Source organism: Tursiops truncatus, chromosome 15 (assembly GCF_011762595.2).
Source record: "Tursiops truncatus isolate mTurTru1 chromosome 15, mTurTru1.mat.Y, whole genome shotgun sequence".
Classification (NCBI taxonomy): Eukaryota; Metazoa; Chordata; class Mammalia; order Artiodactyla; family Delphinidae; genus Tursiops; species Tursiops truncatus.
The window spans coordinates 54,954,806-54,982,389 of NC_047048.1; the positions used below are offsets into that span (position 1 = coordinate 54,954,806).

General features: G+C 42.5%; 1 protein-coding gene across 1 annotated transcript; it reads left to right on the plus strand.

The window, feature by feature from the left end:
- The first annotated feature begins 14,010 nt into the window (after window positions 1–14,010).
- On the plus strand, window positions 14,011–26,143 carry PROKR2 (prokineticin receptor 2). Its single transcript, XM_004327838.4, has 3 exons — window positions 14,011–14,169; window positions 16,287–16,888; window positions 23,014–26,143. Exons 2-3 carry the CDS (start codon window positions 16,431–16,433, stop codon window positions 23,708–23,710), a joined length of 1,155 nt encoding a protein of 384 aa, XP_004327886.2. The 5' UTR covers window positions 14,011–14,169; window positions 16,287–16,430; the 3' UTR covers window positions 23,711–26,143.
- Window positions 26,144–27,584: the final 1,441 nt, after the last annotated feature.

The window sequence follows — 27,584 nt, forward strand, 5'->3', positions numbered from 1 at the left end:
ACTATAAATATATTGACCTCCAACTACAAGAGGAGGACAATGCCTTGTCATTTCACAAAGGCTAATAGAATGAATTTTGAAACGTGTGTCCAGCTATACTGGGTGTAAAGGGATGGTGAGGGAGGATCAGTGGCTGTTAGCATCAAAGGAAATTGGGAAATTCCATGTCATTAGAAGGGCCTAGAATTGAAGCCTGAGTGACTGATGACCCATCAGGAGAGCCTGCTCTGCAGGGAGAAAAGGGAAGCAGGGACTCCTGACACAGCCTGAGTCTTGTCAAATATGAGGGAGGGTGGAGAGTGGGGAGGCAAAACAGATGCAGAAAGCCAGCGCTTTCCCAAAATACAGATGGGTTTTTATGTCTAATATGGGAATAAGGATTGACAATTACAAACAGATTTCAGAAGACTGTGAGCCAATTTATAGGAGTGGGTTCAAACAGACTTTTAAAAGGAAAGATCTGATTGCTTTTTCTGAGTGAGGTATCCCTGTCCATTCAGTAGGGCCAGGAGAAGCACTCTAGACCCTGCCTCACTCCTGCTCCCTCTCCCAGCAGACGCAATTCCACACTATCCCAGATGGTACCAGTTTCTAGAATGAAAGCCTCCTGAAAGAGAACTTCTGTTCCTTCTTTAATAAGCCATTTGTTTCTTGGCGTTGAGGCTCAGAAACCATCTTGTATTTCTCTCAGTTGTCTGATGGCAGAAAGTGAGCCCAGGTGATCTCTTTCTTTTTCTTTGCTATACATAGTAACACACATATCAACTTGGACTTAATCACGTTCTTCATACATATAAACAGAGGTTACAGTTTCTTTGTGGAATATGCCAACACAAAGTATTACCTCCAGCCCCACTGTAACATGATCCCCCTGAAAGAGGTAGGGTGGAAAGTTCCAGAGCTGTTTTTGTTCCTGAGGTGGAGGGTAGAGAGGAGGAGTGCTGTCTCCCCACTCGCCTGCTTGGGAGAGTCCATACAATTCTGCCTGCAGTCACCCAGCCACAGCTGATTAGACCAGAGGTGGACAAGGGCTGCCATGTATTGTTGTCTGGGCTGTACCCTGCACAAGGAAAGGAGTGCGTGGGCTCAAGTGAAGCCTGAGTGTGTGCCTTGGATCAGGGCTCCATCTGCCTGCCTGGAGGAAGGATGCCTTTTCCAAATTAACACAAATGCACCCTGTATGCCTGATCTGAGCTGGGTGAGTTAAATTCTCTTTCTTCCAGGCACATAGTATTCCTGGGCTTTAAAACTGAGAAGTCAGATAGAACTGGGTCTGGAACAGGGAGAGAGAACAGAGCAAACACACAGAGAGGAGAGGGTGCAGAAAACCAGCCTGAGCCCCCAGAATGTGGGGATACAAGCTGCGTAATGATCTCCAGCTGGGATTCTGGACCTGAGAATTCTGACTTGGGTTCCATGAGATATGCCTGGCTCTCTCAACTAGATTTCCCTCCTTGACATGGGCTGGTTCAAGTGCATTTCTTGTGGTTTCAACTAGTGATGCCTGACTGAGGCAAAGGCCCTGTGAAAAACTAATCCCCAGGTGCCTTTGAGATGGATCATCTGAGTCCCATGCCTACTCAGTATAACTTCCCCTAATGTTTCTCTGTTGATGAAAGTAGAAAAGTGGTTGCCAAGGGCCAGGGAGAAGGGGAAGGGGGGACTAGATTTTAATGGATTTAGAGTTTCAGTTTTGCAAGATGGAAAATTCTAGAGATCTGTTGCACAACAAGATAAATATGTTTAACACTACTGAACTGTACACTTCAAAATGGTTAAGAGGGTAAATGTAATGTTATGTTTTTCACTACAATAAAATATATTCATAGAAAAGATGATAGACTATTGTTTACTAGTTCTGAGAGTTGCCAGATTTTGTCTAAACCAGTCCAATTGCAAAATGACCCCCCTTAGAATGGTAAGTTCTGCCTGCAAAAGAAAAAGTGGAAAATAGTAGTTGTCCCATCAAGAAAACGTTCTACTTCAATAAAAGTAGCAACAATCACTAATTCAAGGCATGAGGTAAAAGCCAGCCTCTAGTTCTGTGAAGGTAGAGCCCACCAGATGGGCTTCAGATAGGTCAGGGTGTTAACCAGCTTTGGAAGGTGCGCAGAAGTTAAACGGGGAGATGCTGACTTCTGAACTCCCTGCAATTCAATATCCAGCGAAGCAGATTGAGTTTGCTGGCCTTAAATAACAGGAAAGTTGCAGTCTGAACTCCAGTGTTGCAGATTACAAAGCAAAAGGCATTCTATGGGAATAGACACACCATGGGGCAATAATGAATATCAGAGATGGCCTTTGCCATTAAAAACAAAATGGAAATTGGGAGAATGGAATTAGAAGAAAGGGTATGGCACCTACTGGGCCTTCAGACATGGACAATGTCAATGGTGGGCTCACTCCTTCACTTCTTAACTTTTTTTTTAATTTGATTTTTATTTTATATTGGGGTATAGTTGATTTACAATGTTGTGTTAGTTTCAGGTGTACAGAAAAGTGATTCAGTTATACATATATCCATTCTTTTTCAGATTCTTTCCCCATATAGGTTATTACAGACTATTGAGTAGAGTTCCCTGTGCTATACAGTAGGTCCTTGTTGATTATCTACTTTATATATGGTAGTGTGTATATGTTAATCCCAAGCTCCTAATTTATCCCTCCCCACCCTTTCCCCTTTGGTAATCATGTTTGTTTTCAAAGACTGCTTCACTTCTTACCTTTCAGTGTAAGTATAAACATGAACATTTATAATACCACATCTCAGCTGTCTCTTGTCTGCCTTTTCCTCTCTTTCTTTCACTCCAGCCTCATCTCCAACTGGGGTGCTGGGGGTCAGCAAATAAAGATGGCATGACTGCATGGGGTCACCTTCAGCCCCTATTCCAATTTTGCCATGTGGAAGCCCAGTGGCCCCTGCAGGTCCTGTCTGCACTCTAATCCTCATCATTCCTTATAAAGCGTCCCTAGTGGGGCAGGGAGAGCATTGCGTGGTGAAGAGAGTGCAGGTATCCTAAGATGGGGCTAGAAGTACCTGTGCAATTCCTGCTAGCATGACCCTCCCCCGACCAACTCTCACCCACCTTTCCCTCAAAGTCAAAGGCAAGAGTGCCAGTGTTCTGAGCCTTTGGATGCCTTTTTTTTAGGGGCATCTTCTATCTCTCCTACTGAAACTGTTTCTGATAGGAACAGTAAGATTTGGCTTCTTTATTCCCAACTCAGGCCCAAAGTGATACAAAAGCCAAAAATATGCCACCACCTAGACTGTGAAGTCTCCTGAGGGTGCAAGCCACTCCAGTACCTCCCAGCTCTCATCCTTATGAAAACATTCTGGACTTAAATGTTAGTTGCCTTCTGTTTAACAAGAGACAAGTATGTATGATTCAGACCATTTACTGGGTATATGGTTTCTCAAAATCTATTTCCAGTTCCCTTAACAAGCTGTGCCTTTGGATAATCTGGTATCTCTCATTCTTCCATCTTTGCCCCAGCTCAGAGGCACTCTACGCTTCACCTTTCAAAGCCTTACACTGACTAGCAAAATGTGTTATATAGAGCTCGTACCCAAAAAACCATGTTAAACTTGTCACTGATTTTAATTTTCTCTTCCTGGTGCCTGTGTGTTTTTCAGTGACATTTTCAACTAGTAAAGGATCAAAAAGTGTCTAAACTAAATTAAATATAGAGAAAAAGCCCAAAACTGAATTTTTTAATTAAAAAAAGAAATAAAAGTATTCACACAATCCTGGCTGATATGAGAGACTATTACTAAGAAAACAAAATGCCATTCTGCTAGGAAGATGCTCTGCTGTTTTGAGCTGAGTGCATTAAGGGCCACCTCTTATAGTCAATGATTTACATCACAGTATTTTAAGTTTTCGTGTTGTTTTTTGTGGGAACCTCGGTGAAGAATGAACACTTTTCTGAAGAAGCCAGGAAAATCTTATTGATATATAGAATAAAAATCTACCCACATGAGGCCCAGGTATGTGTCTTCTGAAAAAGGTCTGGGTACACCCTCCACTTAGAGAACTGCCATCATGGCCAGTTTGGACTGCAATGCTCAGAGCCCCCAGATTAAATACGGGTCTTGGGAATCTTGTTCGTTTTTATCCTGCTTTGTTCAGCTTTTGCTTCAATACCACACTCCCTTTGAGGCAGGCAGAGTTCACTAGAGCAAGAGCATGTGTGATAAATCCTGACCCCAGCCGCCTTTCCCTTGCACTAGGGAAACCACAGTTCTCAAGTTAGTGCAATGGGAAAATCTGGGTTTTGGAACCTCATTTGAATCTCCACTCTGCCACCTATTAACTGTCTGACCTTTGCAACTTAACCTCTCCGAGCTTATTCTTTCCTGCATGAAAATATCTGAATCTGTTAGGAGTCCTGGATAGCAAGCAACAGAATCCAATTTTAGGTAAATTAAGCCAAAAATGGAAATTTATGTATTGTTAGTTTCTGGTGTACAGCAAAGTGATTCAGTTATTCTTTTCACATTATTTTCCATTATGGGCTATTACAAGATATTGAGTATAGCTCCCTGTGTTTTGAGTATAGCTCCCTGTGTTATGAGTATAGCTCCCTTGTTGCTTATCTATTTTATGTATAGTAGTTTGGATCTGTTAATTCCGTACTCCTAATTTATCCCTCCCCTGCTCCCTTTCCCCTTTGATAACCATAAGTTTGTCTTCTTTGTCTGAGAGTTTGTTTTATACATAGATTCATTTGTATTATTTTTTAGATTCTACATATAAGTGATATCATATGACATGTGTCTTTCTCTGACTCACTTCACTTAGTGTGATAATCTCTAGGCCCATTCGTGTTTCTGCAAATGGCAATATTTCATTCTTTTCTATGGCTGAGTAATATTCCATATGTATATGTGTGTGTATTATCTATCTATATATATGCATATCCTTGCCTCCTTTGTCATAGATTAGTTGACCATAGGTTCATGGGTTTATCTCTAGGCTTTCTATCTTGTTCCATTGATCTATGTTTCAGTTTTTGTGCCACTACCATATTGTCTTGATTACTGTAGATTTGTAGTATAGTATGTAGTCAGGGAGTCTGATTCCTCCAGCTCTGTTTTTTTCCCTCAAGACTGCTTTGGCTATTTGGGGTCTTTTTGTCTCCATATAAATTTTAAGATTTTTGTTCTAGTTCCGAAAAAAATGCCATTGGTAATTTGATAGGGATTGCATTGAATCTGTAGATTGCTTTGTGTAGTATAGTCATTTTCACAATATTGCTTCTTCCAATCCAAGAAAATGGTATATCTCTCCATCTGTTGGTATCATCTTTAATTTCTTTCATCGGTGTCTTATAGTTTCCTGCATACAGGTCTTTTGTCTCCCTAGGTAGGTTTATTCCTAGGTATTTTATTCTTTTTGTTGCAATGGTAAATGGGAGTGTTTCCTTAATTTTTCTTTCAGATTTTTTATCATTAGTGTATAGGAATGCAAGAGATTTCTGTGCATTAATTTTGTAACCTGCAACTTTACCAAATTCATTGATTAGCTCTAGTAGTTTTCTAGTGTCATCTTTAGGATTCTCTATGTATAGAATCATGTCATCTGCAAACAGTGACAGTTTTACTTCTTCTTTTCCAATTTGTATTTCTTTTTCTTCTGTGATAGATGTGGATAGGACTTCCAAAACTATGTTGAATAATAGTGGTGAGAGTGGACCTCCTTGTCTTGTTTCTGATCTTAGAGGAAATGCTTTCAGTTTTTCACCATTGAGAAAGATGTTTGCTGTCGGCTTGTCATATATGGCCTTTATTATGTTGAGGTAGGTTCCCTCTATGCCCACTTTCTGGAGAGCTTTTATCATAAATGTGTGTTGAATTTTGTCAAAAACTTTCTTTACATCTATTGAGATGATCACTTGGTTTTTATTCTTCAATTTGTTAATATAGTGTATCACATTGATTGATACACAATCAATCAATTTATCCCTGGGATAAATCCCACTTGATCATGGTGTATGATCCTTTTAATGTGTTGTTGGATTCTGTTTGCTAGTATTTTCTTGAGGATTTTTGCATCTATATTCATCAGTGATATTGGTCTTAATTTTCTATTTTTGTAGTATCTTTGTCTGCTTTTGGTATCAGGGTGATGGTGGTCTCATAGAATGAATTTGGAAGTGTTCCTTCCTCTGCAATTTTTTGGAAGAGTTTGAGAACGATGGGTGTTAGCTCTTCTCTAAATGTTTGATAGACTTCACCTGTGAAGCCATCTGGTCCTGGACTTTTGTTTGTTGGAAGATTTTTAATCACAGTTTCAATTTCATGACTTGTGATTGGTCTGTTCATATTTTCTATTTCTTCCTGGTTCAGTCTTGGGAGCTTATACCTTTCTAAGAATTTGTCCATATTTTCCAGGTTGTCCATTTTATTGGCATAGAGTTGCTTGTAGTAGTCTCTTAGGATGCTTTGTATTTCTGCGGTGTCTGTTGTAACTTCTCCTTTTTCTTTTCTAATTTTATTGATTTGAGTCCTCTCCCTCTTTTTCTTGATGAGTCTGGCTAATGGTTTATCAAATTTTGTTTATCTTTTCAAAGAACCAGCTTTTAGTTTTATTGATCTTTGCTATTGTTTTCTTTGTTTCTATTTCATTTATTTCTGCTCTGATCTTTATGATTTCTTTCCTTCTGCTAATTTTGGGTTTTGTTTGTTCTTCTTTCTCTAGTTCCTTTAGGTGTAAGTTTAGATTGTTTATTTGAGATTCTTCTTGTTTCTTGAGGTAGGCTTGTATAGCTATAAACTTCCCTCTTAGAACTGCTTTTGCTGCATCCCATAGGTTTTGGATCATCGTGTTTTCATTGTTATTTGTCTCTAGGTATTTTTTGATTTCCTCTTTGAGTTCTTCAGTGATCTCTTGGTTATTTAGTAACGTATTGTTTAGCCTCCATGTGTTTGTGTTTTTTACGTTTTTTTCCCTGTACTTCATTTCTAATCTCATAGCCTTGTGGTCAGAAAAGATGCTTGATATTATTTCAATTTTTTTAAATTTACTGTGGCTTGATTTGTGACCCAAGATGTTATCTATCCTGTAGAATATTCCACATGCACTTGAGAAGAAAATTTAATCTGCTGTTTTTGAATGGAATGTCCTATAAATATCAATTAAGTCCATCTTGTTTAATGTATCATTTAAAGCTTGTGTTTCCTTATTTATTTTCATTTTGGTTGATCTGTCCATTGGTGTAAGTAAGTTGTTAAAGTCTCCCACTATTTTTGTGTTACTGTTGATTTCTTCTTTTATAGCTGTTAGCAGTTGCCTTATGTATTGAGGTGCCACTCTGTTGGGTGCATATATATTAGTAATTGTTATATCTTCTTCTAGGTCTGATCCCTTGATCATTAGGTAGTGTCCTTCCTTCTCTCTTGTAACATTCTTTATTTTAAAGTCTATTTTATCTGATATGAGTATTGTTACTCTAGCTTCCTTTTGATTTCCATTTGCATTGAATATCTTTTTCCATCCCCTCACTTTCAGTCTGTATGTGTCCCTAGGTCTGAAGTGGGTGTCTTATAGACAGCATATAGATGGGTCTTGTTTTTGTATCCATTCAGCAAGCCTGTGTCTTTTGGTTGGAGCATTTAATCCATTCACGTTTGAGGTAATTATTGATATGTACGTTCCTATGACCATTTTCTTAATTGTTTTGGGTTTGTTTTTGTAGGTCTTTTTCTTCTTTCATGTCTCCCACTTAGAGAAGTTCCTTTAGCATTTGTTGTAGAGCTGGTTTGGTGGTGCTCAATTCTCTTAGCTTTTGCTTGTCTGTAAAACTTTTGATTTTTCCATCGAATCTGAATGAGATCCTTGCCGGGTAGAGTAATCTTGGTTGTAGGTTCTTCCCTTTCATCACCTGAAGTATATCATGCCACTCCCTTCTGGCTTGTAGAGTTTCTGCTAAGAAATCAGCTGTTAACCTTATGGGAGTTACCTTGTATGTTATTTTTCATTTTTCCCTTGCTGCTTTCAACAATTTTTCTTTGATTTAATTTTTGCCAATTTTATTACTATGTGTCTCGGTGTGTTTCTTCCTTGGGTTTATCCTGTATGGGACTCTCTGTACTTCCTGGACTTGGGTAGCTATTTCCTTTCCTATGTTTGTTAGGGAAGTTTTTGACTATAATCTCTTCAAATATTTTCTCTAGCCCTTTCTCTCTCTCTTCTTCTGGGACCCCTATAATGCGAACGTTGTTGCGTTTAATGTTGTCCCAGAGGTCTCTTAGGCTGCCTTCATTTCTTTTCATTCTTTTTTCTTTATTCTGTTCCACAGCAGTGAATTCCACCATTCTGTCTTCCAGGTCACTTATCCATTCTTCTGCCTCAGTTATTCTGCTATTGATTCCTTCTAGTGTAGTTTTCATTTCAGTTATTGTATTGTTCATCTCTGTTTGTTTGTTCTTTAATTCTTCTACGTATTTATTAAACATTTCTTGCATCTTCTCGATCTTTGCCTCCATTCTTTTTCCGAGGTCCTCGATCATCTTCACTATCATTATTCTGAATTCTTTTTCTGGAAGGTTGCCTATCTCCACTTCATTTAGTTGTTTTTCTAGGGTTTTATCTTGTTCCTTCATCTGGTCCATAGCCCTATACCTTTGCATCTTGTCTATCTTTCTGTGAATGTGGTTTTTGTTCCACAGGCTGCAGGATTGTATTTCTTCTTGCTTCTGCTGCCTGCCCTCTGCTGGATGAGGCTATCTAAGAGGCTTGTGCAAGTTTCCTCTAGAAGTGTGTTGTTTTATTTCCAAATATTTTGAGGTTTTCCAGCTATCTTTCTGTTATTGATTTCTAGTTTAATTCTATTGAGGACTGAGAGTAGATTTTATATGATTTCTTTTTTTTTTAACTGGTTAATGTGTACAAGTTCATTGCCACTAGACCTGTCTTACAAGAAATTCTAAAGGAATTTCTTCGAGTTGAAACAAAAGGATGCTAACTAGCAATATGAAAACATATAAAACTCACTGGTAAAGGTAAATATAAAATCAAGTTCAGAATACCCTAATACTGTAATCGTGGTAAGTAAATCACTTTTATCTCAAGTATAAAAATTAAAAAACAATAGTAAAAGTAACCATAGCTACAATAACATGTTAATGAATGCTCAATATTAAAAGGTGTAAACTATGACATCAGTAGTAAAAAATATGGGGGGAGAAGTAAAATTGTAGACTTTTTGTATGCAGTTTAAGGTAAGCTGTTATCAGCTTTATCAGCTTTTTAAAAAAATATTACATCTAGAAGGTGTTTTATGTAAGCCTCATAGTAACCACAAAGAAAAAACCTATAGTGGTTACCCAAAAGATAAAGAAAAAGATAAAACATATTATTACCAAAAAAAAAAGAATCACAACAGAAGACAAGTAAGAAAGGAAAAAAGCAACTAAGGAACTAAAAAATAAATAGAAAACAATTAACAAAATGGCAATAGTAAGTCCTTACCTATCAATAATTACTTTAAATATAAAAGGACTAAATTCTCTAATTGAAAGACACAAGGTGGTTGAATGGATAAAAAAATAAGATCCAACAACATGCTATCTACAAGACACTCGCTTTAGCTTTAAGGACACACATAGCTTGAACGTGAATGATGGAAAAAGATATTCCATGCAAATTGAGTAACAGATAAAATGGACTTTCAGTCAAAATTGGTCACAAGAGAAAAAGAAATATACTAGATAGTGGTAAAGGGGTCAGTCAATTCATCAAGAATATACAACAATTGTAAATCCATATGCACCCAACATTAGAACACCTAAGTATTTTAAACAAATATTTACAGAACTGAGGAGAGAAATAGATAGCAATATAAAAATAGTAGGGAACATCAATGCCCCACTTTTCACATTGAACAGATCATCCAGACAGAAAATTAATAAATAACACACCTGAATAACACTATAGACCTAATGGATGTAAGAGACACATACAGAACATTCCATACAACAACAACAAAATACACATTTTTCTCAAGTGCACACAAAATATTCTCCAGGACATTCTATATTGGGTCACAAAGCAAGCTTTAACAAATTTAAGGAGATTGAAACCATATTTAGTGTCTATTCCAACTGCAATGATATGAAACCAGAAATCAGTAACAGGAAAAAACTGCAAATTTCACAATTATGTGGAAACTAAACAACACACTCCTGAATAACCAATGAGTCAAAGAAGTAATCAAAAAGAAAATCAGAAAATACTTTGAGACAAACAAAAATGAAAATACTGCATACCAAAACTTATGGGATGTATCAAAAGCAGTCCTAAGATGGAAGTTTATAGCAATAAATTTGTACATTAAGAAAAGAGAAAGATCTCAAATAAACAACCTAAATTTACACCTCGAGGAATTAGAAAAAGAAAAACGAAGAAACCCAACATTAGCAGAAGGAAGAAAATAAAAAAAGATTAGAGGAGAAATAAATAAAATAAAGATTAGAAAGACAGAAAAAAAATCAATAAAACTGAGTTGGTTTTTTGAAAAGATAAAGAAAATTGACAAAACTTTAACTAGACTAACCAAGGAAAATAAGAGAGGACTCAAAAAACAAAAGTGTAGATGACAGAAGAGATATTACAACTGGTACCACAGAAATACAAAGAATCCTAAGGTTACTATGACAACAAATTGGATAACCTAGAAGGAACAGATAAATTCATAGAAACATACATACAACCTACCAAGACTGAATCATTAAGAAATAGACAACAATAGAACAATAGAACAGATCAATGATGACTAAGAAGATTGAAGCCATAATCAAAAGACTCTCACCAAAGAAAACCCCAGGACAGGATGCTTTCACTGGTGAATTCTACCACAAATTTAAAGAAGAACTTTTTTTTTTTTTTTTCGGTACGCAGGCCTCTCACTGTTGTGGCCTCTCCCGTTGCGGAGCACAGGCTCTGGACGCGCAGGTCCAGCGGCCATGGCTCACAGGCCCAGCCGCTCCACAGCATGTGGGATCTTCCCAGACCAGGGCACAAGCCCATGTCCCCTGTATCGGCAGGCAGACTCTCAACCACTGCACCACCAGGGAAGCCCTAAAAAAGAACTTTAAAAAAAAAATTCCTAAAATTCATATGGAACCACAAAAGACCTGGAATAGCCAAATAAATCCTGAAAAAGAAGAACAAAGCTGGAGTCATCACACATTCTGGTTTCAAACTAAACTACAAAGCTATAATAATCAAAACAGTATGGTGCTAGCATAAAAACAGACACACAGTCTAATGGAATAGAATGCAGAGCCCATAAATAAACCCATACAAATACACTTAACTAATATTTGACAATAGAGCCAAGAATACCCAGTGGGGAAAAGATAGTCATTTCAATAAATGGTATTGGAAAAACTGGATATTTACATGCAAAAGAATGAAATTGGCTCTCTCTCTCTCTCTCTCTCTCTCTCTCTCTCTCTCTCTCTCTCTCTCTCTCTCTCTCTCTATATATATATATATATATATATATATATATCACTTACAAAAATTAACTTGAAATGGATTAAAGACTTAAATGTAAGGCCTGAAATTCAAACTCCTAGAGGAAAACACCATGACATTGGTCTCTGTGACCATTTTTTAGGTATTACACTAAAAGCACACTCAATAAAAACAAAAATAAACAAGCAGGACTACCTCAAATTAAAAAGCTTCTGCACAGCAATAGAAACAGTCAACAGAATGAAGAGGCAGCCTATGGGATAGGAGAGAATATTTGCAAACCAGCTAATAGATAAGGGGTTAATATCCAAAATGTATAAGGAATTCATACAACTCAATAGCAATAATAATAATAATCTGATTTTTAAATGGACAGAGGGCATTTTTTCAAAGAAAACATACAAATGGCTAACAAGTACATGAAAAGATGCTCAATATCACTAATCATCAGGGAAATGAAAATCAAAATCACAATGAGTTATTACCTCACACCTGTTAGAATGGCTATTATCAAAAAGACAAAGGATAACAAGTGTTGGCAAGGTTGTAGAGAACCCTGTACACTGTCGGTTGGAATGTAAATTGGTGCAGCCACTATGGAAAAAGGTGTGAAAGTTCCTCAAAAAATTAAAAGTAGAACGCCATATGATCCAGCAATCCCACTTCTGGGTATATATCAGAAGGAAACAAAACCACTATCTTGAAGAGATAACTGCACCCCTGTGTTCATGGCAGCATTATTCACAATAGCCTAAACATGGAAACAACCTAAGTGTCCATGGATGGATGAACAGATGAGATATACATATAATGGAATATTGTAGAATGGTGGTTGCCAGGGGCTGGAGAGGTAATGGGGAGATGTTGGTTGAAACTTGCACTTAAAAGATGAATAAGTTCTGGATATCTAATGTACAGCATGATGATTACAGTTAACAATACTGTATTATATACTTGAAAGTTGATGAGAGAGTAAATCTTAAATGGTCTCACCATCAAAAAAAAAATTATGTGAGGTGATGGTTGTGTTAACTAACCTTATTGTGGTAATCATTTCACAATGTATACATGTATCAAATCTTCACGTTGTATATCTTAAACTTACACAATGTTATATGTTAATTATATCCAATACATCTGGAAAAAAAAAACTTAAAGAGGAGAAGGGGGGGTTAGTTCTACATAAGGTGAAAGGCAGAAGAATCACATAATGTCACCACCCAAAGGGTTTCTTAATCATCTATTCAGGTATTTTAAGTTGGCATCCCAGTGGACTATATTCATTCTGAGATAAGTTCTCTTTGGCCAACACAGGGTTTTTGTTTTGTTTTAACTAACCCAACTTTATTTATAAAGTTCTGAAATCCCAGACTCTCTGGAAAGATGGGAAGAGCTGACAAAGCAGAGTCCATATTCCAAGCTGTCAATAATCATTGGCTGAGATTTAACAGCAGGGAATCCCTTTAGACCTTCAGTCTCCTGCCACAGTTTCCAGTTCCAATTCTGTAAAGCCAGAGCTTCCCTCTGTGCTTTGCAGCTACCAGTCATCAGAATTCGCAGGTCCTGAGAGTTTAATCCCCTTGCTCAATGTGTAAGGAAACCAAGGACCAGAGAGGCAATAGAAATTGTCTAAAATCAGAGCCTGTTGTAAACAAAGTGGAGGGCTCGGGCGTCCCCCTAAAGACAGGAGGAGGCCCAGCTGGGATGGTCTTTGAATGACCAAGGACTTTGGCAGTTGTGGACATCTCAGGTTTTAGTGAGGACTTCGGGATCGGAGCTTTGAGCAGGGTAAGCTGCCCCCGGTCCCCAGCTTCCTCCCGGGGGTCTCCTCCCCCACAATCCTAAAGTCCCATTCTGCACTCGCCGGAGTATCCCCAGCACCAGCTCCTGGAACGATGGAATGCACCCTGGGCTCCTCCAGAAGGAGTCACTGTGTAGCAGGAGCGGACGCTGTCACTGGACTCCCTGGAAGACAGGATCCTCGGATCCTCGGCTCCTTCACTGGCGACCCCCTTGGGGCGCCACCTAGGGGTGCAGAGGGCCTCCCGGGTTCTTCGGAATCGCATTATCTAGAAGGCCAAATGTAAATTAGCTAGCTAGTGGGAAGCAGCTGCATAGCACGGGGAGGTCAGCTCGGTGCTTTGTGACCACCTACAGGGTGGGGTAGGGAGGGTGGGAGGGAGACGCAAGAGGGAGGGGATATGGGCATGTATGTATATGTATAGCTGATTCACTTTGTTATAAAGCAGAAACTAACACACCATTATAAAGCAATTATACTCCAATAAAGATGTTTAAAAAAAATAAAAGGCTACTGCGTTCCATTCACACGGGGGTACGGAGGGCTCAGAAACTCTCTAGAGGTACCCACCCGCGCCAAGGAGGCTAGAGCTCCATGCGTCCGGCGCCCGGGGAGCACCAGTTGCAGGAGCCGAGTGCCCACCCTTCGCCTCCGCGCAGAGACAGGCGGGGACCCCGGGGCGGAGCCGAGCGCGGGGCGGGAGCACTCGGCCGCGCCCCAGAAGCCGGGAAGAGCTTCGCGGGCGGAGCGCCAACTCTAGCGGAAACCAGGAGACCGCGACTCGCCTGGGAAGCGCGCTGAGCCAGGAAGAAAGAGGAACACCTCCTGCGCAGTGCAAGTGCGGGTCCCCGAGACCGCCAGGTGGACAGGGAAGCGCGGAAGCCCGTAGGTGCAGAGCTCCGCGCAGTCCCGGGGTTCCAGTGGCCGGGTGGGGGGCGTCGCCCGGGCTGAGGGGTCCGATGCCCACTTCTTTCTCTGGGGTCTTCGGGACGCTTTGCCTGCTGCCGCCCTAGGGATGCGCCCTGGCTGGCTCGCACTAGAGGTGTGGATGCCCTCAGATGACCAGGCCGGGGACCGTAGGCTGGGACTGGGCAGTGAGGCCGCAGACCGAGGGAGCCAGTGGGTGGGCGGGCGCCAAACTGCAGGGGAGGGCGTGGACGGGGGACACCCTCGGGAAGGTGAGCAGGAAAGGGGAGGAATTTTCTCTGGGAAAATTCCCGTTCACCGTCTCCTCCCTCCACCCCCAGTTTTCTTCCCGCCCGGAGATCCCACAGGCTTTGCTTCTCGAGCTTAAATTTCCGACGATTTCCGCCCCTGCTGGGGCAGCGCCTCCGGGAGCCGCGCGGCCGTGCCGGGTGGTTAATAAGGGAGAGGAAGGACGGGGATCTTGGAGCGGGCTGGTCAAGGGCAGCGAGTGCATCCAGCGGTAACGGGGAGGGGACCTGCTCTAGCCCGGGCGCCCGCTGTCTCCTCGCGGGTCCCGGAACCTAAGAGCAGCCGAACGTAGAAGCCGAGAGGGCGCAACTCCCGCTTCTCCGTCTCAGGCTGTGCAGTGTCTGTGGGGGTTGGGGTGTCGCGTGAGACGGAGAGGCGACCCAAAAAGAGGACGCCCCCAGCTGCGGTTTTGAGCCTCCCCTCGGGTATATAGTAGGCAGGCGCGCCGCAGGTTGGAGTGTCCCCGCCACCCTGCGACTGCTGTCCCTTCCGGGAGCAGTTCCTGTCCTTCGTTCTCCCTCTCTTCTCAGAGGGCTGGGCCAAACCTACTGTCCAGTTTGGTCCACTTCTTGCTTCCAGCATCCCACAGCCCCCACACTTGGAGTCCTTTCCAGGTGTGCTAAGAGGTGGGGGAAGGTGGTTCATGGCTGGATGGCCGGGAACCCCATTCCGCAGGTGCTGGATCTGGATTCTTTTTCCAGTCGGTCAGACACAGCGAACCCAATAGTGCCCCATCTCCTGAGGGCTCAGTACTTCAGAGACTTTATTTCCTCCCCCGCAGGCATCTGGAGGCACCAAGAATGTAGAGGACTTAGGCCATAAGAGACAGGTCAGCCCTCAGGCCCTCCTGGGTCCTCACTGACACTTCCCCCACGCCCCTTGGGTGGCTGTTTTCAGTTAAGCGAGGTCTTGGAGCAGCCACCACTTTCAGAGGACACAGACTTTGGTGACAAGATGTGGTACCTCCCAATCAAGGCTGATTCTGGAAGGGGAGCTGGGGGCCTGGTGAAGGGACAGCTCAAAAGAGTGGAGACAGGGAAGGGGAGCAGACAGAGGACTTCTTTCTAGAGCGGCCCAGTAGCGCAGCAGAATTACCTCTCACCCACAGGCCCCTCCACCTGCAGAGTCCTGGTCAGGATCCTCATTCATTCCTTCAGCAGATTCCTATCCAGCCCCTACTCTGTGCCAGGCCCTGGGCTAGGCAACAGGAATTTGGTTTACAGGAAAACTGGGATTCAGAGAGCATAAATCACTGGCCCGAGTTGACTCAGCCTGTCCGTGTGAAAATTGTGACTTCCAAGTCTGTGGACTGGCCAGGACAGAGGGAGCAGTCCCTGCTTTGGGGGAAGGACCCTGCTGTATCACCATCCTCTGGCTTCATTGTCCCTGGCCAACAGCTGGCACAATGTTGTGACTGCCATAGAGTCCTGGGTCAGCTGCCTGAGCAGCTGGGAAAAACTTACAGAAGACCCCTGTGGGGGCTGCTGGGGGGAGGGGGACTGGGCAGTCAAACTGGTCCTGGTCCCTGGACAAAGGGCAAAGATACACATTCTTCTTGGGTGTCTCTGGGGAGTCCAATCCATCCCATGCCCAGTCCCTCTCGATAGCCAAACAGCCAATAGAGGGTTTCCCAATTTCCGGAACTCATGTGTCCTCCCCTCTGTGCCGCGGGTAGTTCTGTCTGTGGGTTAGACACTGTGTCTGGTTGGCCTATACCTGGGAGAACTCTGGGAGGATGCTACCAGGTGTTCTCCTATATTTTATCAACTGGTTGTGTCTCCTTCCAGGATCCATGATGGCGTCTTGACTCCCCACAGATGTGGGCAGGGTGCTAAGATCTCTGACCTCATGAAAGCAGAGGGTCTGGACCCCCAGCTCAGAGTACGCAGACCGCGGAGACTCCTGCATACCACTCACTGGCAAGCTTCACCATGGCAGCCCAGAATGGAAACACTAGTTTTGCAGCTAACTTCAGTATACCCCAAGACCATGCCTCCTCCCTCCCCTTCAACTTCAGTTATGGTGATTACGACCTCCCTCTAGATGAGGATGAGGATATGACCAAGACTCACACCTTCTTTGCAGCCAAGATCATTATCGGGGTGGCACTTGTGGGCATCATGCTGATTTGTGGCATTGGCAATTTTGTCTTTATCACTGCCCTTGCCCGCTATAAGAAGCTGCGCAACCTCACCAACCTGCTCATTGCTAACCTGGCCATCTCCGACTTCCTGGTGGCCATTGTCTGCTGCCCCTTCGAGATGGACTACTATGTGGTGCGCCAGCTCTCCTGGAAGCACGGCCATGTGCTCTGTGCCTCTGTCAACTACCTGCGTACCGTCTCACTCTATGTCTCCACCAATGCCCTGCTGGCCATCGCTATCGACAGGTGAGGATGTTGGGTAGGGGTAAACAGGGAGGTGGCCCAGGTTGCCTCTTTCCTCACTTCAGCTCTAAACGTTGGCATTACTCCAGATTCAAATGCGTGCCCATCTATCGAGGCAAAAGGAGACTTGGTTTCTCCAGTTGTGGCTCATGTTCTCCCAAATGTGGACAAGAGTGAGGCTCCTGAGCCTCCCAGCTCTGGGCCATGCCCCCATACACCACATCTGCTTCAGATACAGGCATGTCATATAACCATGAACCTCACCAAACACAAAAGCAAAAGCAGCATTTTAGGCAGGTTACTACTTAGAAGCCACATTAACTAGGTTAGCCAAGGCAGCTTCAAGTCAAGATAGCATGTGCGAAGTTTTTCCTGTAACCACTACCTAAAGATATAGAACATTTCCATCCCTAGAAAGTTTCCTTGTGCCCCTTACCAGTCATTCCTCCCATCCCAGGCAACCACTGATCTGATTTCTAGCGTCATAGTTTAGTTTTGCCTATTTTTTAACTTCGTAAAAATGGAATCATACAGTATATACTCTTGTTTTTGGTGACTTTGTGGCAGAGCTGATTTTAAAATAAGATTACAGGGTTCAGTTGCAAAAAAGAGGGAAGGACATTCTTGCCTTTCTTTTTTGCATACATCCATGTGCTTATTTGCATATATTTGCATGAGATGTTCTGTAAGTCCTTGATCTATTGTAAATTTATAAAGTAAAATTTCTAATAGCAGCTTCAGACAAATCTGATACATGTTTTATTTATGTAAATAGCTGTAGGCCAGCACTGGACTACCAGTGGCTCTGCTTGAGGGGGGCAATTTGTGTCACATCTTCTTGGTCCACCATTGTGAGTTATGCTCATTTTGATGATGTGTTTTTAATCATCTTTTTCCCTTTTATCTCCTTTCAACTCCAGTTTTTCCCTTATTCTCAGTGCTATTTAGGTCTGTGGTCCTTTTTAATCAACCCGGTGATTATTTTTCATTTATGATAATATAATACACATACAGGTATAAGAGGCATCTTCCTATTTATAACTTAATTCCTGCAAGAAAAAACAATTTTGTTATCACAACTTTGAGGCTCGTAAGCTCTGAACCCAGTGTTTATGAAACTTACCTATTAACCAAATGCACAAAATTCCCCAGGGGAAATGATACAAAGTATCATTTGGTACAATGGTACAAAGTCAGATTCCTGGGCCCCTACTGAATGGGAATCCCCTGAGCTAGGACCTAGGCATCTGCATTTTACCCAACCCTGAATGATTCTGATGTTTACTCAAGTGAGTTACCACTGTTCTCATCACCTTTGTTCCATTGAAACCTTTGTCTTCCTAATGTAGTTGTGGGGTTTTTCTTTCTTTCTCTTTCTTTCTTTCTTTCCTTCTTCCTTCCTTCCTTTCTTTTTTCTTTCTTTCTTTCTTTCTTTCTTTCTTTTCTTCTTTCTTTCTTTCTTGTTTCTTCTTTCTTTTGTAACATGGGAGATTCTCAGGAAGCAACCATTCTGTTACAATACAGAGTGGTTCATTTTCCACCCCAAACCAGCTCTGCCTCAGTCAGCTTCCAGCTCTGTCAGCCATTCCACCATCTCCCAGTCACCCAAGCAGGAGATACTACCATCATTCTTTTCCTTTCTCCCTGTTCTACTGCCACCCACACACCCCTACACCAGGTGCAGCCCTACCCCAGGTCCTGGCAATAGTCCCTCCAGCTTCATCTCTTGGCAAGTCATGGCTGGACCATCATAATGCTCCTCTAACTTGTCTCTTCACCCCTTCAGGAGCCCCTGACTGTCCCTTGGAATCTATACTCATCCATATTAAGCATCAGAATATCACCACTGAAGAGTCTTTCTAATATATCTCATTCCTTACAAAACCTCCAAAAGTTTCGATGCCTATAGAATACATGCCAAATCCTGAGTCTAGCACCCCAGAGTCTTTGTAATCTGATGCCAATCTGTCTTTTAATCTCATGCTGTGTCTGGGGACACAGACGGTCTTTTCCAAAGGACATTGTGTTTTAAGCATAATAACCACTCCTATCTTCATGTTTCCATAGTGCTTAGTGCAGAGCCTCAAACCTGTGCCTTAGTGTGGTTTACCCCTAAAATAGACCCTGAGACAAGGATTCATGTGCAGGTAGCCCTCAGTAAGCACCTATAGGAAGATAGGAAATGAGGCAGTCAAGGGAAGGCAGTCAATACAAGCTGTGTTATTGAACAAGTTTCCACTGTGCACAGCTGATGCTTATTCCTGCAACAGAACTCTTGGAGCTGGTGTAGATCACACCTCAGAGTTCTCCCAGGAGTGAGAGGGTGGGAGGGAACTAGGATATTTATACACCAACCCTCATAAGTCATTTGTGAGGGCCACTCTGGAAATTCTGTGCAAGTTACCAAGAGGAATCTGGAAGCCAGAGAAGGCCTTCCAACAAAGAAATGCAGGTTTTAGCAGGTGGCAGTGGACAGGCATACAGTGAAGTGATAAAAGCAAAGGGATAATAGAGGGGCACCAACAGCATCTGCTACAACCTGGTAGATCTACAGGTTGCTGGGTTCTACTTTGTGCCCAACCTATACGTATGGAAACATAAAGTAGTAGAAGACACAGTCTTTGACCTCAGGGAGCTTTTCTTCCACACAAAAACTAGAATAATCTAGTGATAAGTGAAGAGTAACTCAGAGAAAGACAGATGATTATGTTAGTGATGCAGTCTGGGAACGCTTCATGAGGAAGGCATTGCAATTCAAGTGTGCTATTCTGACCACCTCCTATTCACCCCGTTGATGAATGCAGGACTCTCCAGCACCAATAGTAGTAGATAACTGAACCCACAACACCTCAAACTAGAACAATGAGGGTGAAAGCACTTGGCTGGTCTCATATACTGCCAGCCCAGGGGAGGAGGACACTGCACACCAGGCAGGGTCACGTGGGAGCTGTGCTTGGGAATAGAATGAACCACCAGGGGATGTGAGCAGCAGGGTCTATAGTGACAAGAGGCTGAGGTGACCCTTGGCTCCCATGGGAGGATGTGATTGACTTGTTTGGATGATTTTGCCAACTGGCAGGGAGGTGAAACCCATTAGGTTGAGGATTGGGGGTGCAGCTATTCCCACTGATAGAGGAACTAGCAGGACAAGAGCGTTTCTCACTGGGTGGAGGGATATATCTGGTGAAGACAGAGGAACTCACAGCTAGGCTTTTGGGGCCCTGTAGATGTCAAAGCAGCATATGGAATTTCAGCCCTTACAATCCAGGACCCTAATAAATAAATAGCACCCCTCTTTCTCACTCAGTTTCAAACCAACTGAAAAATAAGGCAAAATGATAAGAAAGATGAATGATGTCCAAACTCTCACTTTTGCTGAGATGACACTAATTAAATAATGGGCTTGTATCTGTAGGCATGGGGACCACAGCTTACTCAGAATTAGATAAACCTGCAAACCCTGACACAGGTAGCAGCAGAAGAGCAAGGTTCATGTGCAGAGGGCCTAGAAGGGATGATATTTGAAGTCATAGAGAACCCAGAAAAAGAGTGTTGACCTCAAGAAACACACATCCAAGCAGATAGATGGCAACAAAGACTTTGCAGATATCCCTCTTGCCAATGAATGAGTCATGCGAAAAGATGGGTTTAAACAAAGTATTATAGCTTCCACCATGCTTTATGTACATTTACCTTCTCAAATAGAATCTTTCAAAAAGCCTACAAGATTGTCTGTAAAGTTATTTTTATCTCCCTTTCACAGATGAAGAAACTAAGTCCCAGGAGCATAAGTAATTTATTCAAGAATTTAGGTGCACAGCTGAAATCCAGGGCTTCTGAATAATGCCTAGGCCAATGTTCTTTATTTTATTATTTAGCTGATGACAACTCTGAATTTTGGAGCATCCTATAGGATAAGGAATTAGAATTTAGGAGTTGACAACAGATTAAGCAGGGCTGTGGAAGTTCTCTTTGACATTGGTTACTGAGATACTTTTCATGCAAGAACCAGACTGAGAGAGTTATTAAGTCTTGAATTAGTTCTGCATTATCTAAGGACTTTGGACTCAGTATGATAGGCAGAATAATGACACCCCCAAGATATCCACATCCTAATCCCCAGAATACGTTATGCCTAAGGGGAATTAAGATAGCAGATGGAATTAAGGTTGCTAATTAGCTGATCATAAAATAAGGACATGAGACTGGATTATCCAGGTGGGCCCAGTGGTCCTTAGATGTGCAAGAAGGAGGCAGAAAAGTCAGTGTCAGTGATGTGTTGTGGGAAGGGCTTGACTGGTTACTGGTGGCTTTGAACATGAAAGGGGGCCCTAAACCAAGGAATGCAGGCAGCCCTAGACAAGAAACAAATGAGATTTTCCCCTCAGAGCCTCCAGAAAGGAACACAGTCCTACCAACAACTTGATTTTAGCCCAGTGAGACACATGTCAGACTTCTGACCTCCAAAACTGTAAGATAATTAATTTGTGTTGTTTAAGCCACTGAGTTTGTGGTAATTTGTTACAGCAGCAACAGGAAGCTGATACACTCAGTATCACAGAGAGACAGTGATTGTGAGATGTCCCTGCCCCAGTGAAAGATTGGCTAGCCCATTTGTCCCAATCTCCAGTCCTGTGAGCCTTGCGCTACCCAGGCAAGTCACGCAGGTTAACTTGGAAAAGCTGGGTCCCATGGATGGGTGAAGAACTCCAGTAAGCACTGCTTATTAATATATACAGCTAGGGTGTAGCCACTGGTTGGGATGGGATGCAACTTTATCTCATGTCTTCAGAAAGCTGCAAGCTGGGGAGAGCCAGGCTGCCATGAGATCTCCTAATTGAAGTCTATAGAGTCAGAGCTGCCAGTGGGCAAGGGGAAGGCAAGAGCCAATAAAACAATCTTATGACAGACATATTGTCAGGGACAGACAGAAATAACATGGCAGAAGGCCTTCTTGGTCAAGTCAGAAACTTGGAAAGGTGACCAAAGGGTCTTGTTACAATAGAAGGGTAAATTGGATAGAATTTCTATGGGTGGCTTCCTGCTCTTGGTCATAACCTGACTCAAGCTCCAGGTAAGGGGTACATATTCATTTCCAAGGTTGTATTGTTTCTTCCCTACCCTTCATGCCTCTTTTCTTCCTCCACCTTCCTCCACCACCTCTTCCTCCACCTTCCTCCACCACTTCTCCCTCTCACTCCATAAAATGCACAGGAATGATTCCAGGGCACTAAATTACCTAAATAGGTGTTGTTAGGTTTTTCTGGAAAGAAGGTATTCAACCTACACAAATGAGCTCATTTCCCACAAAGGGCTCCAACCTCTTTCCCAGGCAGCGTTGCTCATTGGAAAGAGCAGGATAAAAGTTTTATGCTGTGTGCTGCTTTATGGTGTCAAGGCAACTTTACACACCTTCTCATCTGAGCTTGAGACAGCCCAGGGAGTTGGGTGTAAAAGTTTTGTATCAGGAGCCTGGATTCTGTTCCCTGCACCAAGTGAGCTTGGGCAAGTCATTTACACCTCACTAGATTCCTCAGATTCTACCCTTAGTCCACTCCTGCTCTGTAATGCAGGATGACACCTGAGGGGAGGAGAGAAAAATTCCTAGTCCACAGCTCTTCTTTCACCTCTACACTAGAAGATATTTGGATTGAAGGGTTTTGAAAGAATTATGTTCTTAGGCAGAATGGCAAGCTGGAAAGCCAAGGTGGTATCAATAGGGCTTATAATCATGATAGGCCACATGTACATGCCACACCTAGTACATGCCAAGCATTCACAAACATTATAATATTTAATATTCACAGCAGCCCTGCAAGGTAGGTGTCATTTTATTTCATGTTGCACCTGAGGAAATGAATCTCAGAGAGACTGAGTGATTCACTCCAGCCAAGATTTATTCTGTCTGTTTGACCCAAATCCTGTGCTGTTTACACTAAATCACTCCTCTCCTCCAAATGCCAAATGATGTTGCTAAAATAAGAAGAAGCACGTTGATGCTGGAAAATTAGGTACGTGGGGAGTCATTGTGCCATTTTGTCTGCTACTGTGGGTGTTTGGGTTAGTTAAAAACCAATAATGATTACAAGCACACATCATTATTACTGATAGCTTCCCTCCCCCACCAGATATCTCGCTATCGTTCACCCCTTGAAACCACGGATGAATTATCAAACAGCCTCCTTCCTGATCGCTTTGGTCTGGATTGTATCCATTCTCATCGCCATCCCATCAGCCTACTTCACAACGGAAACCGTCCTCTTTATTGTCAAACGCCAGGAAAAGATCTTCTGCGGCCAGATCTGGCCAGTGGACCAGCAGCTCTACTATAAATCCTACTTCCTCTTCATCTTCGGCATCGAGTTCCTGGGCCCGGTGGTCACCATGACCCTGTGCTACGCCAGGATCTCCCGGGAGCTCTGGTTCAAGGCAGTCCCTGGTTTCCAGACGGAACAGATCCGGAAGCGGCTGCGGTGCCGCCGGAAGACGGTGCTGGTGCTCATGTGCATCCTCACGGCCTACGTGCTGTGCTGGGCGCCTTTCTACGGCTTCACCATCGTGCGCGACTTCTTCCCCACTGTATTCGTGAAGGAGAAGCACTACCTCACAGCCTTTTATGTCGTCGAGTGCATCGCCATGAGCAACAGCATGATCAACACCGTTTGCTTCGTGGCCGTCAAGAACAACACCATGAAGTACTTCAAGAAGATGCTGCTGCTCCACTGGCGGCCCTCCCATGGCGGGAGCAAGTCCAGCGCTGACCATGACCTCAAAACCAGCGGCCTGCTGGCCACGGAAGAGGTGGATTGTATCAGGCTGAAGTGACCCACTGGTGTTTCGTAATTGAAAACCCAAAAGCCAGTACTTAGAGCACAATTCACCAATAACCAAGTTCACAGACTGCTTGGGGAAAGGACAACTGTGTTCACACCTCACTGCTCTCAAGGAGCTGGATGCTTCTGGAGTCATAAAATGTGATGCAACTAGACACAAACCACAGCAGCTGACATTTACTGATAGCTGCTCAACACCTACTGTGTGCACAACCACACCAGCGAGATTAGATAAGGGCAACAGGAGCTGACATTTACTGATTACCTACTGTGCAAAAATATTTAAATAGCAAAATGAAATGGCAGAAGCCATTGGAGTCATTAAGCTATATCCAGATATTTAGGTGGTCAAACAGAGGCCACAGATGGTTATCTAGACTCATTCTTCATCTTCCCTCATTTTATATCTGGCCAGTGCAGGAAAGTCAAAGCCTACAGAATGCAGCACAATGGAGATAAAAGGGTGAATTAGAGGGTGGGGTTTACAGCCTCATGGGAAGACAATTCACGCCATCACACTGAGCTTTCCCACCCAGATCTTATGACCTCCCTAGAACATTCTCTAGGATTCTGGCTGCCAGAAAAGAATTTTTCTCATAACCAGGTCATTGGTTATCTATAATGGTGTAATTTCAAAGGAAAGAACCAAAAAATTTTCTTTTCCACTGATGCTTGAAAACTCATCATTCTTTTGGGTGAAGACAGACAATCCTGAAATGAGGAACACATCCAGTTCCTGAAACCTTAATGTGAAGGATGTCAGCAGCTCTAGTGTCAGTGAGTAAGGGGACAGAGAAAGGGGTCGAGTTTGCCACTGGCAATGAACGTAATCTGTGTGGCTATTTTGCTAAGGCCTGGGCCACTTTTCTAGAACACACCCTTTCTTGCAAAGACGAGCTCTACTTGGAATCCAAAGACCTGGGTTCAAGTCCTAACTCATGTGACCTAGATGTTTACTGTCTCTGCATCTCAGTTTTGTTCAACGAAACAAGGATGATGAAAATATTTTCTCTGCCTGCCTTACAGGACTGTTGGGCAAGCCCACTGAGGTCATAGTTTGTAAAAGTGCTTTTCAACTATACAAGTGATGAGAATGGATAAGAGATATTGAATGATTTGTTTGGACCCCATCCACTGTGGCTTATTATGGAGAAACACTCCCACTTTTTCATCCTTAGTCTATGGACCAGTGATCCCCGAACTCTTCTCAGTGCAGTCCATCTACATCAGGGCAAAAAAGGAATCCTTGTCCTGGGTTATAATCAGAAAGATTCAACTTCAGAGTCTCAGTTACCCACACCCCACTCCAAACTTTCAGTATCCCTGTGGTCATAGAAGTGTTGATAGTCTTCCCTGCATGTTGCTAAACAGCACATCCCAGGGCTGCCTAAGTCTGTTTGTATAATCACACACCTGTGGTAATTGTGCGTAGTTGTCTTCATTTCTTCCTGATTCATTTTGAAGCAGAGTCTATACAAATGGTTTGGGATTGACCCAAATGACCCACATTTGGGCAATTCCTGCTCTTCTATAGTGACGGGGTTATTTAGTTGTTTGCTTGTCTGTGTGTGTATGTGTGTGTGTTTAATTAATTGTTGGTGTTTTTAATCCAACAGTGATGTTTCAACCAACATTTTCCTCCATCACCACCCAGCATGTTCACCTTCAGCCCAATCATTGTACCCTCAGAAAATGCAAATTCACTTTAACATTAGGCTAAGCCAAATTGTTTATAAATTCTGATTAGACAAAATTACACAATGCATTCTAAAGCCAAGCAAGTAAATATTTTGGGGTTATCTGCATTTTCACAAATATGATAACTGCATTTTTATTTATTACCCCGTCCTGACTCTTCTCCTAAAGATGATTCTTTAAGAGTACACTGTTACCAATTGTGTCTGTCAAAAGAATTCAGTCCCTTTTTCCTTTTTATACTAAAACATACCATCCTCCCTTCATTTAAATTTAACTGAAACAACTTTTGTAACTATTGGTGAGATTTGTGATTTTCCAGTGAATTAAAGTGTTATGCTGTTATCAAATGAAATTATTAACATATGGAATCTTAACCACACTGTTGAAGCATTTTCCCTGCTAATCTTCTATATGTTAGTATATTTAGATATCAATGAAGTGATAGCCATTTAAACAATTCAACCTTGCAACAGAGAAGGAAGTTCTTGAAGGCATTTTTAGAACAGTGGCAGCTCACACCAGCAACGAGCCTCATCTTGGTCACGTCCCTCAAGCTGCCAGCCCAGGAGTGTACTCATGCATGCAAATAAATCAAAGAACCGCTACTCCATGTTCACGTTACCCTTTCATTTTAAAATCATCTTGTTTGTTTAATGAAAACTGCTGTTTGCATGGAGACTGTTCATTCCTCTAACTGGTGTTAACGTAATAAATTAATTGCACTTGTGCTTACACTTTTCTTTTCAAGACTAATTAATACTAAGCTTAAGATACTTTTAATGCACTGAGATATATAAACATTCATATATACTATTATATATTGGAAATTTAATCTCCTTTGGCAAAATGGATCCATTTCCTTGGCCAGAATAAGAGAAGGATGGCTTTGTGATGAAGCTATTAGATTTTTCTTTCAGCATCCAACATCAAAAATAAGTTGATTCTCAAGTTGAAATCAAAAGATGGCTTCAGGCCCTTCATGGATAAAAACCAATTGCAGACTTCTGAAGGAAAAAGTGACACATGAGGTGGTTAGAAGACTTAAAGTAGTTCTATTTCTAGGGGAAATTTTTGGCTTTGAATCGTATCTCCTCAATTTAACTGTTATCTCTCCCTTGGGCTCAGGAAAACACACACACACACACACACACACACACACACACAACTACACCTCAATAGGACACCAAAGCAGGAAAAGGCCTTTTAGGACATGTAACTCAACTCACTCCTTTCTTAGGTGAGAAGATCTGAATTTCAAATGAGGAAATGACTTGCTTAAGGATGCACAGCTAACACTAACATTTGCTGGAGCCACAACATTGCCCCCAGGTCTCACTCTGGTCTAGTGAGCTGCATTCAGTAACTGCCCTCCTGTGTCCAAAGGAGGGGACTTCCTCTAAGAATGTTTAAAGGGCCATTTAAACTGGTTTCTGACCTCCTGGGAGAATCTTAATCTGCACAAAAGATACCTTCCTTCCTTCTGGCAAGCAAAGAGTGCATCCATCCAAGGGACTTCATAATCTAGACCCCAGGGTTCCAGAGAAATCAGAATTACACCAGGGTCACTCTAGCACTCCTGCCTTTCTTTTCTCCTATTGAGAGAAATGCCCCCTCAGGGAGAGGTCTGAGCACATTTGGCTTGAACATACATGGAACTATTTATATGTGATGCTGGAGCCATGTGGGAAAGCAGATTATGAAGAGGGGACCCTGGCCCTAGGAAAAGTAAGCGGTGGGGAAAAGGGCTTTCTCATATTCAAAGGCAAAGCAAGTCCAAGGCCAGAGTGTGCAATCATCACACAAGTTCCAGCTGGCTGATCCTGAGCAGTGGTCCTTCTTCATGCCTCCCAGGAACCAAATGCCTTCTGGTCACCAGGTCAGCCTCTCTCCTGAGGTACACCAACCAGGCTACACATCACCTCCTTGGGTTGCTTGAACCACTTACTCCTTTACAGATGCTTAAAGAACTCCAAATACAGGACAATATTCCCGAGAGATAAGCTGGTGTAAAAAAAAAATGTGTTTGGCACTTTCTTCAGATAAAACAAATTGGCGGGAGGTGAGGGATTCATTGGAACTTGAAAAGAATAAGTAGTTATCGAATAGAGGGAAGTAGGCAGGGGTTTGCCTCCAAGAAGCAGGTGGTCAGCTCTTGGAACAGAATTTCA

Coding starts and splice junctions, on each gene's coding strand:
- PROKR2 (XM_004327838.4), top strand. CDS start 16,431: ATGGCAGCCCAGAATGGAAACACTAGTTTTGCAGCTAACTTCAGTATA. Junction 16,889..23,013: donor CTGGCCATCGCTATCGACAG/GTGAGGATGTTG, acceptor CTCCCCCACCAG/ATATCTCGCTATCGTTCACC.